General features: G+C 32.2%; 1 protein-coding gene across 1 annotated transcript in view; it reads right to left on the reverse strand.

The window, feature by feature from the left end:
* The window catches only part of LRRIQ1 (leucine rich repeats and IQ motif containing 1), a 208,293-nt gene that overhangs the window by 74,820 nt on the left and 116,307 nt on the right, over positions 1 to 17,166 (reverse strand). Inside the window, exons 21-23 of the mRNA XM_058568707.1 lie at positions 16,742 to 16,837; positions 16,401 to 16,483; positions 8,616 to 8,726 (exon numbers count right to left, since the gene is read on the reverse strand). Coding sequence (XP_058424690.1) covers positions 8,616 to 8,726; positions 16,401 to 16,483; positions 16,742 to 16,837 — 290 coding nt within the window. The remainder of the gene's footprint in view (positions 1 to 8,615; positions 8,727 to 16,400; positions 16,484 to 16,741; positions 16,838 to 17,166) is intronic.

Below are 17,166 nucleotides of genomic sequence, written 5' to 3' on the forward strand. Positions count from 1 at the left end.
CTCTTTTCTATATTTTCCATTCTCTTTCATTTCATGTTTCAATTTGGATGTTTCTTTCAGAGCTATTTTCTAGTCCACTAATTGTCTCTGCAGTTTTGATTAACCTGTAGTTATGCCCATCCATTGAGTTCTTAATGTCAGTTGTGCTTTTGAGTGATAGGCTTTCCATTTGGATATTTTCATAGGTTTAATATCTACTGAAATTCTCCATTTCTTCTTCTATATCCCTAAAGTTATGATGTATATTTTGTTTAAAGTCTCCATTATCTGAAATCTTGTTGGCTCTACTTCTATTTTCTATTGTTTCCCGTGGTGTTCAATGATGTTGTCTCATCTTCTATGCCTATTTTTTTTATTGTGTGTCAAATATTGTACACGAAAAAATGTAGAGATAATTTGAAGCATAGGATGATGTTATCTATTTTTGGAGATGGTTTATGTTTGTTTCTGGCAAGAGGTTAATAGAAAGTCCATTTGCTGTTCACCTAGACTGGTGACATTATCAAAAGCTTTGCTCAGCATCTCAGCTCTCTGGATTTCCTTCTTGACTCCTGAATTCTTTAGTTAGTTGTTAGTTCTCCAATGATTTCAATTAGATTTTTTAAAAATAAGCTTTTCAGCTTTTAAAGTTGTTTTCTGCAGGAAGGTTGGTTTGAACTACGTAGTCCTCTATTACCAGATGTGGAAGTCTCTTGTATTTTTTTAATGAAAAATAAACTAATAATATCTCACAGTCTACATATCATGGTCCATTTCAAAGAACTCTAAGAGCTCTGAAACGCTTTCTTATTTTTTAACAGTATATACATCATATATATATATATACACATGAAACATACATAGAGTGTATATATGTCTATTATATATTTATATGTATGTAAATCATACATATATAAGGTATATATATATGTACATATAAATATACACTTTGGAATATATTATATATATTCTATTATGGTTGAATTCGGGGTGAAATTAGAAAATACAAACTACTTATAACTGATGTGGATACAGAAGAGTTGAATCAGCTTCTGTGACTCTGGATTGCCATTCCCTGAATCTCCATTATCCACAGATGAAGAATTTTTTAAAAATTACGTTTGTTTTGTGCTTCACTGGACTAAATTCCCTAATCAGATTTTTCTCTATAGAAAATTGAAATGATTCCAAACCTTATATTATTAATGGTATAATAGTGCCTAGAATAGATTTAGGGAGTTTTAATTTAAGGACGTCATATACACTTATTTTCTTTCTTATTCAAATATTTATTGAGTACCAACCATATACTGGGTTCTGCTCTAGATGCTGAGGATACAACAGTGAATGACACTAACATGGTTCTCCTTTCATGAAACTTGTATTCTATTGGTGGAAACACAACATATAAGTAACAGTTTAGGCTAATAAATAAGACAATAGCAGGTAAATGCCATGACTGTGGCAGGTGCCATGTGAGAGAGTAACTGGGTATAGAGGAAATGTTACTTTAGAGAGTGCAGTAAGGAAAAGCCCGCTGACGGGACTAGAAATGCAAACTCAACAATGAGAGGAACCATTTGTGCAAAGTGCTGATGGCAGAGTTTCCAGGCAAAAAGATGAAGTACAAGAGTCCCAAAGAAAGCAAAGGCTTACCATATTTGAGGGACAGAAAGGAAATCTGACACCTACAGTCAGGTGGGCCATGATATGGAGTATAGCTTTTGTTTTAAGTGCAATGGGAGGCCAAGCAAAGATTTTTAGATACTTAGTTATACAAAAAGCTATCATAATTAGATTTTTAAAAAGAAGTTAAAATACAGTTCCTGATCTTCAATTATCTCTAAGTTGGGCCTCCAATTTACTTTTCGATTTTATTTAGTTTTGCTATTGACTCTTTCCCTGGGTTCTTTTCTCTCTATTAGTCAAGTTGAGAAATAAAAAACGATCATACAAAAATTAGACAAGATTTTGCTAGTTGATTTTTAATTCCTTGTAAGTGCAGGCAGATTTTCACTTTTCTACAAAGAATAAAGTTTTGTCTCCTACCTCAAAAGGTTATAGTGAGGATTTCATTATATATTATAGATAAAACACTTGGAACAAAGCCTGGTACAAATGGTAAATGACAGGCAAGAGTAAAAAGACTATTCTATTTTATTATAGCGTATTACATTACACTTTGACTAACATTGAGTCTTGCTTAGTAGAAATAAGACCATGAGTATCTCTTCTTCAGAGCATGCCTTCGGGTAGTCTTTGGTTGCCTGTATATACCCTGTGGCATTTATTCTACCAGCTCTTACTACCCAGTTGCATTGGCGCTACTAACAAGTCCTCTCTACAGCTATGGAAATACAAGACCTACTTTAAAACAATCTACATCATGTGACTTTGTGCTCTAAGCTGGTATTAAAAGAGAGAAAGCTGGAGAAGAAAATGCTTGTAATCATGCAGTAAAAAATACCACTAAACAAGATAATTGATTAGAAATGCTCTGAAGTAAAAATTATAGAGATTAAAGGTCTTTTAAGGCCTTCAATTTTCAAAAGTTTAATACAAAAATATTTGAACATCCGTGACGTAATAGGACATATCGTAAGTGTGAATCTTAAGTTTTATAAGAGGAGAAAAAGGAAGCATGTTACTGATGACAGCATCAGACTAAAGAAAACTTGACTTTAAAATCAAGTAAAACTGTCCCAGGGATTGGAGGAGCTAAGGCTAACCCTGCCTCTCTGAGAAGGTTGTCGGGACAGATCCAATTTTTTTCCTGACTTGTCTAGCTGCCTTCCTTGGTCAAAGCCAGAAATCCAAATTTGGCATTGGCTTTAGGAATAGTAGATTTAAAAATTTCAGCGGATTAGGGCAGGAAAGTCATTTAATTTATGTATAAATAAAAACGAATAAATGAAGCAAAAATACTTTTGGGCTGTGTGGAGAGGTTTTCATCTATCTGGAAATCAAAATAGGTGATTGAAAATATGGTCTCTCTTAGAGTCTAATAGATTTGGTACTTCATAATGTTAGGTAATCATAATAATATTAATATTAGATGACACAGAAGCTAAAAGTAGGGCAAAATCTGATATTTATCACCATGTTGGCAGTAAACTGTTTCTTATATTAATGCAAGCTATGAGAAAGGATTAAAGAACAAAATTGATTATTAGTTTCCCAGAGTTTTGCCTAATTTAATAGTCTTTCTTTTCCCTTAAATATTTTGATTCTGAGTTTGAATACATTTCAGGGTTGCCCAGAACCTTTGCGTTCTGTTTGATTTTTGCTACCTTTGTTTTGATAAAGAAATTATCTCCATTTCCCTTCAGCCACTTACTCACTGCATGACCTTGGGAAAGTCACTTAGCAAATTCTCAAAACCAGTTTCCTCATCTGTAAAATGCTGACAGTTATAGTACATTCTTCAGAGTTTCTGAGAAGATCGAATCATTGAGAATTTAAGTAAAACTCAGCACGCTACCTAGCAAGAAATACAATAAATACTACCAATCGCAAACAAGACAAAAAAAAACAAAGCTATACTTTTAAAAGGAATGTTGCCGACAATTACGTGTTTTGAGCACTTACTATGTGTTTATACTGTGTATCTCAAGCATTTCATGAGTAGGATCTCATGTAATCCCCAACAATCAGGTACTATTAGTATCCAGTTTTACAATATCTGTTTACTAATACTAAATAGAGAAGTTAAAAAATGTCTGCAGGGTCACACAACCAATAAATGGTGGAATCAAGGTTTAAATCGTGTTAGGCTAACTCTGGAGTCTACACTGACATCCATGAAACTATTCGTGATAGCTATAGAAGAGTGATGTCAGGGCTCCAAACGGAACATTTAAAACAAAAAAAGGAAACTCGGTGAAAGATATTCAAGGTCATAATCAAAAAAGTGTTTCAAATTCCAAGGCAAGATCAGATATTGAAACTCAAGTAGAGATTATGGGTGATGCAGGATAAACCAAGACAGGTACCTGACACTAAATAAATAAATAAATAAAGTAAACCAGTGTTGAATCTGCACAGTCCTCAGGCTCTTAGTTGTGTATTATTGAAAGAACTGAGTGATACTTGACACATGGCACATACATGAGGTTACACTGGGAACAGGTGTAGTCAAATCTTCCTCAGCCTTGATTGGGTTAAAGGTCTAAATCTGGCAGCTAGACAAAAATTGTCAATATTTCATGAATATGACAAAATACAAGAATAGTTTGTAAAACATGGTCTGTTAAAAGGGTATTTATTATTTACTTTATATCATTTAATATAATTTGATATTTCACATTACATATTCCTCAAATTTAAGCATATTTTTTACTCTAGACCAATAGAGTATATCTACCATCCTCCCTGTCCTGCTAGTGACATCAAGATAAAGGCAACAATAATAACCAAAGCATTTTAGTACAATTTATAAGAGGAATCATGGAAACCCCATATAGGCAATATTGCAAAGTAGAGAAGAAAGTATTTTTAAATTTAGTTTTCCTAAAAACTCAAATGTTTTGGTACAATAAATGATCAGTATAGAAAGAAATAGTCAAATAACAGTATAATCTAATTTCAACAAAACCAAGGAAATTATAAGACACTGCTGGCACGCCACTGTGCTGAGATACTGTTCCAGATAGGATCATTCAACCTAAACCTACAGCAAAATTTAATTCTTATTTCCCTCACTTTGGGGAGGTGAGATGCCCAACTATTAATTTTATTGGAATTTTTTAAGGGAAAAAAGTCCTTCCAACATTATAAAATTAGATTGTAGTGATGGTTGCATAACTGTAAATACATTGAAATTCATTGAGTTGTACTCATAACGAATGCATTTTATACTATGTAAATTGTATCTCAAAAGACCTGGTTTAAAATACGCCCTGTACTGGGAGGTTGGGTTAGTCAGGCTGCTAACCTGGAAGCTGGCTGGCTCCGTGGTCTGTCGGAAAATCAGAGTGTGAGTATAGGAGGTGGGTGAGGCCAGAGCATCAGTTAAAGATAAGATGCGGTTCAACCTGGCCAAAAATGATCAAATTATCTTTGCTTCACTCTCTCCCCATTCCTTCAGAAAAAAAAAAAAAGCCTTAAAATAACTATTAGTCACCAGACTATCTGGTACATACATAAAGACAATTCAGTGAAATTAATGAAATGCCAAATGTACTTGAGGTTACCAAAAAAAAAAAAGTAAACTAAACCCATTTCATAGGGGGGAAAAAACCCCAAAATACACATTATATAATAAAGTATGTGGAAATGTTCCATCTTCTATAGACCATTTTATCTATATCACTATTGGAACTATTCCTAGTATATTTTATATTAGCACACAAATCAACAAATATACCAAATACCCACATATACTATTCTTGATGGTAACATATCTTCACATTTCACAGAACAAGAGAAAATGCAATAGCACATGTTAGAATGGATTTCTCCTTTCTGATTCTGAGATGCACACTAATTTAAAGGGCAAAAATCCCTCAATTATCTTTCTTCCTACACATTTCCTTTCTAAAGTAACAATGCTCATATTTAGCAGGTAATATCTGTGGTTAATGATTTTAGTAGATTTTCTACTTTTCCTTTTAAAAACAATGAAATGGGAAGTTAACACTGTAACAAGAAAATGAGCCTTGATTAAAACCCAAGCCTTACTTTGTATTGGAAACATATATTAATTCTATTAAAACATTAATCCATAAATATTCTTTTAAATATTGATTTTTGACACCTCCAATGGCCATGAAATTTTTAAAATGTTTTACTATGGAAAATTTTAAATATTAAACAAAATTCACTGGTAAAACAAACCTCCATATGCCATCATTTATTGATCAAACAATTTGCCAAACTTGCTTTACCTATATTTCTACGTATACATTTATTGCTATACACTTTAAAGAAAATTCTAGACCTCATGTCTTCCACCCCTACATACTTAATAAACATCTCTAGAAAAGTATAAAATTGCTGTTTATCAAATTTTTGAAACAATACTGAATAGAAATGTAAATCAAAATGTATCTATTTTCTAGAACAAAGAATCCCAAAATATATATGGAACAATAAAAGACTCCAAGTAGCCAAAGCAATACTGAGGAAAAAAAACAAAGCTGGAGGTATCACAATCCCTGACTTCAAAATGTACCACAAAGCTATAGTAATCAAAACAGCATGGTACTGTCAGAAAAACAGACACACAGATCAATGGAACAGAATTGAGAGCCCAGAAATAAAACCACACATCTACGGACAGCTAATTTTCAATAAAAGAGCTAAGAACACACAAAGGAGAAAGGAAAGTCTCTTCAATAAATAGTAGTGGGAAAACTGGACAGCCACATGCAAAAGAATATAAAATATATAAAAAATATAATATATATAAAAATATATAAAATATAAAATAAAATAAAAGTCGACCATTATCTTCCACCACACACAAAAATTAACTCAAAATGGATTAAAGACTTGTATGTAAGATCTGAAACCACAAAACTCCTAGAAGAAAACATAGGCAGTACCCTCTCTGACATTGGTCTTAGCACTATTTTTGAATACTATGTCTCCTCAGGCAAAGGAAACAAAAGAAAAAATAAATAAGTGGGACTACACCAAACTAAAAAGCTTCTGCACTACAAAGGAAACCATCAACAAAATGAAAAGACAACCTACCAACTGGGAGAAAATATTTAGAAATCATATATCTGATAAGGGGTTAATTTCCAAAATATATAAAGAACTCATGCAACTCAATGACAAAAAACAACCTGATCAAAAAACGGGGAGAGGATATGAAAAAAATTTTTTCCAAAGAAGATTTACAGAAGACCAATAGGCACATGAAATATGTTCAACATCACTAATTATTAGGGAAATGCAGACCAAAACTACAATGAGATATCACCTCACACCAATCACAATGGCTATTATTAAAAAGACAAGAATTAGTAAGTGTTGGAGAGGATGTGGAGAAAAGGGAACCCTCATACGCTGCATGTGGGAATGCAAACTGGTGCAGCCACTATGGAAAACAGTATGGAGATTTCTCAACAAATTAAAAACAGAAATACCATATCATCCAGCTATTCCACTTCTGGGTATTTACCCAAAATCATGAAAACACTAATTTGAAGAGATAAATGCACCCCTATGTTCATTGCAGCATTATTCACAATAGCCAAGACTTGGAAGCAACCTAAATGCCCATCAATGGATGAATGGTTAAAGAAGATGTGGTATATATATACAATGGAATACTACTCAGCCAAAAAAATGATGAAATTGTGCTATTTGCAATAACATGGATGGACCTTGAGGGTATTATGCTAAGTGAAATAAGCCAGACAGAGAAAGACAAATACTGTATGATTTCACTCTTATGAGGAAGATAAATAAACACATAGATATGGAGAACAGATTGATGGTTACCAGAGGGGAAGTGAGTAGGGAGAGGATGAAACCGGTAAAGGGGCACATATGTATGGTGATGGATGGAAATTAGACTTTTGGTGATGAACATGATGCAGTCTATACAGAATCCAAAATATAATGATGTACACTTGAAATTTACACAATGTTATAAACCAAGGTGACCTTAATAAAATAATAAAAAATAAATAAAATTAATCATAAAATATTGAATCAAATATGTAAAAACTGAATATGTATGTAAACAAGGATGAGAATGTAATGTCAATTAAATAAAATTCATTTTTGTCTTAAATGTTAATATTTTAATATTACTTTTATAATAAAAGAATATTGAAAAATAAAACAAGTATCTATTTTCAATTATGCTATGACAATGCATTAATTTTAAGATTTAAAATGTACAGAAGACAAAGTATTAAAAATTCTAAAAAGTTCACTTCCATTCAAATTACTGCAATAAACAAAAAATTAAAAAAAAAAAATCCGAAAGAACAAATATATTTGACTCTGTTTGTTCCTATTAGAAACTACAATCCAAAAGTATAGGTAAAACGATGGACATTTTAATATTAAAGAGAAAGCTATGGCACTCTTGCTTTTAGTCATGTTTGCTGCTCTATTACATTTAAATATTTCTGTTTAATAACGTAAGTCCACAATTCTTCTGAATGCTGAAATCAGAAATATAATCTGCCACTTAGATGCACAAATCTTTCATCCCAGAAGTGAGTTGGGCCAGCTTCAAATATAGTGAAATATTTAAAATTCCAGAGTTTAATTCACAATGTTTAATACACTTTGTGTATATTGGCAGTAAATATATTAGAATGTCATTTCAATATCTGATCACTTCCACTGATATAGGCTAATATAATCTGTGAGTGTAAAATTTAAGTAAAATTAGTAATGATGATACAGCATTATAAGACTTTCACATAAAAATACAAGGAATTTAAATTTATATGAGCATTGATACAAATACTAAACTACTATGGTAATAATACACTAAATTAGTACTTTAGCTCCAAGAGCCATATTTTACTTTTATTTAATTATATTTTATACATAATTTTTTACATATGTGTACTCTAGGACTATTGAGGATTTAAAAATTTTGTTTTAAATACAATTTTCCATCTTTATCCTTTTTACCTTTCTATGTATCTGTGATTAAACCATACCTTCAAAGTAATCATCTCTTCTGGGCTGTGCCTTCTTTGATGCTTTTTGATAGTAAGTATCAGAAACTTTATTTTCATTATTTTTGAATAATGCTAGACGCATAGTGGGATCTAGACAAAAAGCAAGATAAAACAAAAGTTCAGCTCTGGTTCATTCCTTCTCTGAAATGCCTATATATTTTTTTCATGATACTAAAAAATAATACCCACTCTATAAGGCTCTGTGAAATGCTGATGTTACTTTAAAAAGCTTTATGATATGAAAAGGTAACCAACCATTCACATATTGTTGGTTATCTGGTTAAACACATAGCCAATATTTAATACAAAGAACAGAAATACTAATAATGTGAAAATTTTGCATTTAAATTTTCCGGTTATGGTATCATCTTTTATTTGGGGAGTCACTTTACTGTTTATTTTAGGTCCTTTCTTAAATTCCTGATATTTCTGCTGGAATAAAGTAAAATTTTTATAAATGCATAATAGGTAAAAGCTATTATTACTGGAAAAACCACACGCCCTACTTTTCTCTCCTACAAACTATGCGGAGCTGGGGTATAGAAGATGGAAGCAAGACGACTAATGGGATGAGGAACAGATAGAAAAAGACTGTTGCATTAATTTTACAGATAAATTAATGGCTTCTCTTTTGCCTTCAATGTATCGTATTTACATAACAAAGAAGATGTATAGACTCTCTATATTTTCTATAACTAAGAACATTCTAAATCTATTAATTTTAAAAAATAAATAGGATAGTTGTAAATGTAGGGTCCTATAATTTTTTACTGGTAATGAATGAATGGTTCCATGGAATGTGAAATTGGGGATTTGGTGCAGTTCAATTAAGACAAAAGTTTTCTGCTTGTTGAAAAACTATAAGAAAAGCAAATGGTGATGTCAAGTAACAGGGAGGAGAATAAAGAGTGGAAAGTTATGCATTTAAAGTAGGTTAGCATAAAACCACAATTCAGGGCAGCATACATTTTCTTAGTATCTTACATCATCTTGGAAAAAGAGAGTTTAAAAATCTTTGATTAATATCTCATGCAATAGAACTGAATATGCTAAATGGAAGAATCAGATTTTAAATATCATAAAGCCCAAATTACATATTTTAATAAAATGCTAAGGTAGCATGTTTTTTAGAATGTGAATTAGATGAGCAGAATAGTATTTGCAGAGTTATTCTCAAGCATAAGCAAACTGAAGATTTTCATTAGTCTTCTAGTAATAATTTATCCTTACTAAGCATGATTTACATGTTTCACAGAGATTATATTACTCAAGATTAGGGAAAATATTAGTCAATATTTGGGCACATCTCATAATTATATGCAACCTAAGGTATTATAAGAGTTGGGTGCTTCTATATGAATTCATTATGAATTATATCAATAAGAATAATAAAAAAACTATATATATTTAATAGAATAAGTATTATGCATCAGTTGAGTCATTTACAAAAAAACATACTGACACGTCAAAAAGAGCATGAGTCAGTCAGGGAAGACGGATTGCCATGGGCTTACATTCTGTGTGATACCTTATAACCTGCTGGTCTTTCCACACATTCTCCTGCGCTTCTTGCTTTTCGATTTGATCTATGTATTTCCTGAGCAAAGACATTACAATTCGACAGACCTGGGTTAGATCCAAGCTCCAACTTTTACTATTGCTATGACTCTGGACAAATTGCTCTCACCCTCTGCCTCCTCCTCTGTTCAATAGAAATAGCACTGATTTTGAAGTATCGCTGCGAGAATTAATGAAATAATGTGTGTAAAGCATCGAGGCTCGTGCTCAACAAATGGCAGCTAGTAAACATGTAATTACAATACAGACAACAATATTTCCAACTTATTTTTTTCTTGAAAAAGATCTAAAATCCTTCATAGAATAAGGTGGGATACATAGGAAAGAGACTGATGGATCCACAATTGGCTTCATTTTATTCAATATAGCACATGGAATAAAAGCTACAGATCTTTTATAAGTTCTTTGCCCCTGCCTTGGGCAAATAACACTTTGCCCCTGCCTTGGGCAAATAACAATCTCTCTGTGACTTGATTTCTTAATATGTAAAACATGGATAACAACAGCACTTTCCTCCTACTATCACCAAGATTAAATAAGTTAATACATATAAAATATTTAGAAGAATTTTCTAGCTGAATGGACTCAATAAAATAATTTTATTCATCAAGAGCACATAAAGAGTGCTACATATTCAATATCCTTTTACTTCAAGACATTCTGAGTGTGCCACCTTAAATTGATTTAAAACTTTAATTCAAAGTGCAAAGGGATAATGATAAGAAGCAAGAAACATAGCAATTCTAGACGGGAAAAAAAAATCACTTGGCTTTGTCTCTGGAAATACCACTGTGAATAAGACATTTTACCACTGTTAAAATACACAATCGTGTAAAAAAGCCAAGAGATAATGACACTGTAAAAAGTACAGCTTGTGACACCTTTTCCTTGCATTATGAAATCAGTTTGTACATTTAAATCTACTCCTCTGAGATCATCAATGGCAAGTCTATGTTGCTGTTTCTTAAATCTTCCTCTCTCTCAGTATGACCTGCCCAGTGTCTGGGAAATAGGTTTTAAATACATCTTTATAAAATATTTAAAGAAACCCATAAGTAAGCTGAGTTTCTGTTATGCATATAGGTCTGTACTCGACACTTTATATCCATTATCTCATTTAAGTAACACAATATTTTAGGCATTAGAATATCCTTAAAATTATTTCATCCCCTGTGTAATCCCTTTTCAATTTCTATCATCCTAATCTTAGCTCACTGGTTTATTTTATTCTCATTAACTTCATACATGAAAATCTGGTTATTATCCATTTTCTTTATGTGCCAAGTATAGCAGTGCTGTAAAATAAGTTGTATGTTAAAGGTGAATGACTAGTTGAATTTCATCATCTTATAAGAAATATTATTTATTAATTTAAATTTGCCTTCCCAAAGAAACATATATTTAAATGACTATAATACACACACACAGTCAGGCAAATATACACAGTCAAATGTATTTAGGTTTTTTTTTTTTTTTTGGTGAGGAAGATTAGCCCTGAGCTAACATCTGTGGCAAATTCTCCTCTTTTTGCTGAGGAATATTGGCCCTGGGCTAACATCTGTGCCCATCTTCCTCTATTTTGTATGTGGGACGCCACCACAGCATGGCTTGATGAGTGGTGCATAGGTCCACGCCTGGGATCCAAACTTGTGAACTCCAGGCCACCGAAGCAGAGTGCATGAGCTTAACAACTATGCCACCAGGCTGGCCCCTTAGCCACTTTTATCTAATCTATTGCTAATTTGGTTAACAGTAATTTATTGAACATCTACCATATGCCAGGCATGGTATTAGGTTTTGGGAATTCAGTGGGGAACAAGTCAAGTCTCCACTCTTGGACCTGCCCGAGGATCTTAGTGTTCAAATGGTTCTATTATTGGTTTGTTGAGAGCACAACAAAGTAACATTTGATCAAAATTCCTTTTGGAAATCACTGAAGTAAACAAAATAAATCAGCAGTAAATTTCATTTTGCCACAGTTTTGTCTATAATGTTTCCTTTTGATCCTTCCCCCTTAATATTCCTTAGTTATCTTATCATTTTGCAATCTGATCTCTTTGCTATAGCCCATGAACTGCTTAATCCATATGAAAAAGTTAACCTTTCTTATTTTCTACTGACTTAATTCTTGGTTATAATTAAATGTTACCAATACAGTCTCAAGCTATTGTCTTCATTGCAATAAAATCAGCACCTACTTATTGAATGCTTAGCATGTACTTGACACTGTGCTAGGTGTTACAAACAGCTGCAAGATGATTCTTATTCCTAGCTGTGGCTCTCTCTTTACAACTAAATTAACCTTGTTTACTTCATCCTTGTTTTCTCTATGAAATTTGAAATTTGATATGCATACATACAATGAATGTTGGAAAATCAGATTACATCTTCATCCTTATATTCTTGGCCCTTAAACTTCTTACCATCTGCTCTCCACCAAAATCCCTATGCTCAGACCTCATCCTCTCTGAGCAGTGCTCCACGTCAAAACCATGCACTCACTCTGCTGCCCCATTCAGCTCATCTCAGTCTTGCTACCAACTATCCTCACTGCCTTTAGGTTATTGACCCTCATGTTTTCAATAAACCAGCAACTACCACCTTGCACATGATGCTCTTCACTGCAGTACTAAACTCTAAACTTCCGTGGGTATCTGCTAAACTCCAATGTAGATCACCAAATTCTGAAATTTCTTCCATGCATGAGGCAACAGTAAAAACAAAAAAATAAACAAACAAATAAAAATTCACATAAACAAGACCAGTCATTACTGGTTTATGCTTATGTCCTTCATAAGGGAAACAGCAATAACTTACTAGGAGAAACAACAATCAGAACCCAAAACCCAAACTGAGTAAATCAAGGTAACTCCTTACAATTTTAGATTCCATTCTGTGGCTTCCAATCAATTCCTCCTCCTCTCCCTCTCATCTTCCTGTTACTTCTGCTGTGGCCTCATTTATCCCAACAGAGTCATCAATACTGAGTCTCCCCTGCTGGCTGCCCACACTCCATGTTTCCTCAACCTCAATAGTATTCTTCCTCTATCTGCAACTTTCTTTAAATAATTGACCCACTTACTTTTGCCCTATTTTCACTCTTATCTTAAATCAAATATCATTGAGTCATATCCCTTGCCTGATAAATATATGTACAAGACACAAACAGGCAATACTAAGTGCTTGCTACTGAGCAACTTGCTCAACATTCATGGCAGAAATTTGAATTAAAGCTTCCATACTTCATGCATTTATGTCCCACCTCCTTGAGGATTATTGCTTTATCAGATTGTAGGATGTAACTGGTTCCATTTAATTAAAAGTTTCTAGTCTCTGACACCCACCTGCCACCCTCCCCACCCTCCTCTGTAGGTACCCCACAGAGCTGGTTAGTCTCCAGCAGTTTTATCAACAAATGTTGCCCTCTGGTGGCTTAAAAATTTCAAGTTGGCAAGTTGTCCGCGTAAGACATATACCTCTATGTATATTTGAAAACTACTAGTAAATTTTTAAGTGTGTAACAGAATTTAAATATTTAAAATATTTTAATTTATTAATGAGTAAAAGTTTAAAACTATGACTATTATTTCAGGCAGATTCACATAAGTTAATAGCATATCACAGATTCACTGAATTGTAAAACTGGAAAAGTACTAGAAAATTCTTTATTCTATAAGAAAATTTGAGGTACGGAGTCTTAAATGATTCACTCACAGATACAAAATGACATAAGTGCTACATCATCAACCTAGTAGAAGATTAAATTATCATAATTGAAGAGGATCCCACTGATTTTCTTTTTCATGTTTTTTGTCTTTAATCTAACCTTGAATATTTCTGTTCTGCATATCTGCTGTGAAGGGGGAGTGGAGAAAACGAGTGAGGAGAATTTAAACTCATCATTAAGTTTTACATTTCAGAATTCAAATTTTAAAGAAAAAATTGCTTTTGTTTCATCAATCTAATAGTATTTTGATGAAACGAAAGCTTAACGTAGAGATAACCTCACACAGTAATAAGAATGCAATTTGGTTTACAATCATGTAATCAGAGTAATGATACCCATAACAATGATACAATTGCCATTTTGGATTTTTACCTAACAGGTCATGCTTAATGACCACTGTCAAAATGGTAAATTTACTGCGCGGTTGTTAACTTGGATGTCTGGTTGTTCTTTTTCATTTGTTACCCTACCCTGCCCCCTTGTGACAGATAAAAAAGTTTAATTTTTTTGCCTGATAATAACTATGTCTAATTTTTGGCCATTAAAGGAATGATTTTTACGTATGAGCACATATTCCTTATTGAAATTTTTGCTAAAACAGATTATTTACTATGCTGATTTATTAAAAATGTACTCAACCTAACAAAATCCCCCAGTTAAAGAATTAGCAAGAAAGATTTATATATTTCCAGAGACAGATTCTAACAAGATAAACCTTTCCTTAGCTTCAGTATCAGAGTCTACTGAAAACACTGTAAATATCTTAAAAAAAAAATAGGTCTTGAACATAAATAAGGAATAATTATTTGTTGAAAATTGGCTGAAGCAGTTTTAAGCCACTTGTGATATTTGAACTTGCCGCAGAAGTTTCAGCAACTTTTATTATTCTCAAAACAGCTATTTAAGAATGGTTGTTGATACTGTTGAAGATGAGTAAAATAGACATCCAAGCAATAAAAAAGTTTATCAAATGACCGTGATTTACTGTACTGGATTCCATTTCCCAAGGACTGAGAGAGAGCCTCACTGTTGTTAAGGGTTTGGAGTGACCATTTCCCTGGGTAACTACCACAGAGTGTTCAGCTCACAGAGCCCTGAGGAACTTACTAGGAATTTACAAAACAAGAGTGCAGGAGGCACGAGGCAAGTTGATAAATAGCGTATATATTTACATTTCCTTTAAAAATGCTTAAAATTTCAATATTTTAAACCTGACAAACTTTTAATACACACACAAAAAATATTACAGTTATCTCAAAAAGATAAAAGATAAGATGAAGGTATCACTAATAACACCACCAAAAAAGGAAAGTTGAACATTTGCGAATATAAAACATGAGTCACCAGTAATTTATTAACGGCTAGTAAGTGCTGTGCCAACAAAATATTAGTTATTCCTTGGAAACCAAGAGTATTTTGGTTATTTTTATTTCTGTCTTTTAAAATTAAATTAGAATTTTACTATTGAACTCATGATTAAAAATAATAAATATAAAAGTTAATAAAGATAAAAATTAATCCTCTGAATGCTTCTTTGTATGCTTGCATAAGCTAGAACTATAGAATAAATATAGATTCCTTGCTCTTCTCAGGAGCATTTCATAGAAACATTTCACTGAAATTAAGATCTTTATAAAAGAAACTGATGAGCAAGAGAAACTGAAAACAGCTTAAAAAAAAAGTCATGTTACTTATATTAAGCCTATGAGTCCATGAGTAAATATTTATAAAGTTATAAGTAAATGCAAAGTTATACACAATATACAAATAATTTTAAATAGTTTTAATTATAGATATAAAGTCATAATAACCTGCTATTTCTTGCCCTGACACCTATAAACCACTCTACATATTAAGTAATTATACTAAAAAGATTAGAGGTATCTAAAGAAAGACAAATGATTTGAAGGATAGCCTGGCAAGTGGGATAGAAGAAAAGATGCCTCTGAATATTTCCCAAGTTCTGCATAATCATGAAAGATAGACATTGTGCTCCTTTTCCAAAGTGTCAAGTTATGGGGCCTTCATAGCTAATATTCATGGAACTGATGAATTTATATAAATGGCTTATTGAATAATCAAGTAATTTAAAAACACACAAAGATATAAGCACATGAAGCAGACTCTCTTTAGAATCCGTATTTGCAAAATGAACGAGTTTAGAAACAAATTACAGTATAATTCTCAGTGCACAATAGATAGAATAATCAACAGTAAAGCAGATAAGAAACAGGGAAAAAGTAAAAATAGCACTTAAGAATATAACAAATCATTTAATGTAATATCATGATTTTCTCTAAGTTTTCTTGTTTGTTTTGGAATTATTACCTCAGACATACTTATATCTGTGCATTTCATTTCTGTTCTTATTAAATATAATTTGGTTAAAACATATTTTAAAATAATTTATCTTCAATATCAGACACATAGTTATTATTCAAAGAGCATTGATTACCCACCTAATTTTTTCCTTAATTTCTTTGATTTCATTTTCTGTGCTCTCTTCAGCATTTGCTGAGCAGTAGAAATATCCTTAAAGCCCCTATTAAAAGATTAAATTTAATAAAGGCAAAACAAATATCCAGACCAAATTTATATATGCATATATATATAAACATACTTATCTGAATTACATCATACTAAAACAAATTTGGATTCACATTTAAGAATTTGTAATTTAACAGATATATAGTTTCTTAAAAACTAATAAAGATGTTTATGAAATCTTGCAAAATATTTGCCTTGGACATTTAAAAGTCTCTCAATTTCTTAATATTTTAATGTAAAATAGATCACATACCATTCTTCTGAAATTTTTTCTTCTTTTTCAGATTTTAGCAAACTCTTTCTGTTGGTCTTTGATTCAGGTGTCCAGGACAAAGTTCTATTTTCTGATCTGGCAATAGAAAAAAACCACACCTAACTGAATCAACACAAGTATATCAGCACTTTTTAAAACTACAAGCTGTTTATGTTGTCTTAAAGTTGGAAATAAAATCCATTTAATTTACAGAAAAACTTTATCTTGAAAAGTAATAAAAGTCTGCCATTAATTTAAAATGTTTACATTTCAATTACTTGAAGCATATTTCAATCCTTTTGTCGAAAGAAATGCAGCACTGGAATTTTTCTTCTAACCCTTATCTCTGTCTATACAGCAGTATTTAAAAGTCCACTTGTTTGCAACAATTAATTACCTTATTTCACTAACCCGTAAGTTTTGTA

The sequence above is a fragment of the Diceros bicornis genome, chromosome 25 (assembly GCF_020826845.1).
Source record: "Diceros bicornis minor isolate mBicDic1 chromosome 25, mDicBic1.mat.cur, whole genome shotgun sequence".
NCBI classification, from domain to species: Eukaryota; Metazoa; Chordata; class Mammalia; order Perissodactyla; family Rhinocerotidae; genus Diceros; species Diceros bicornis.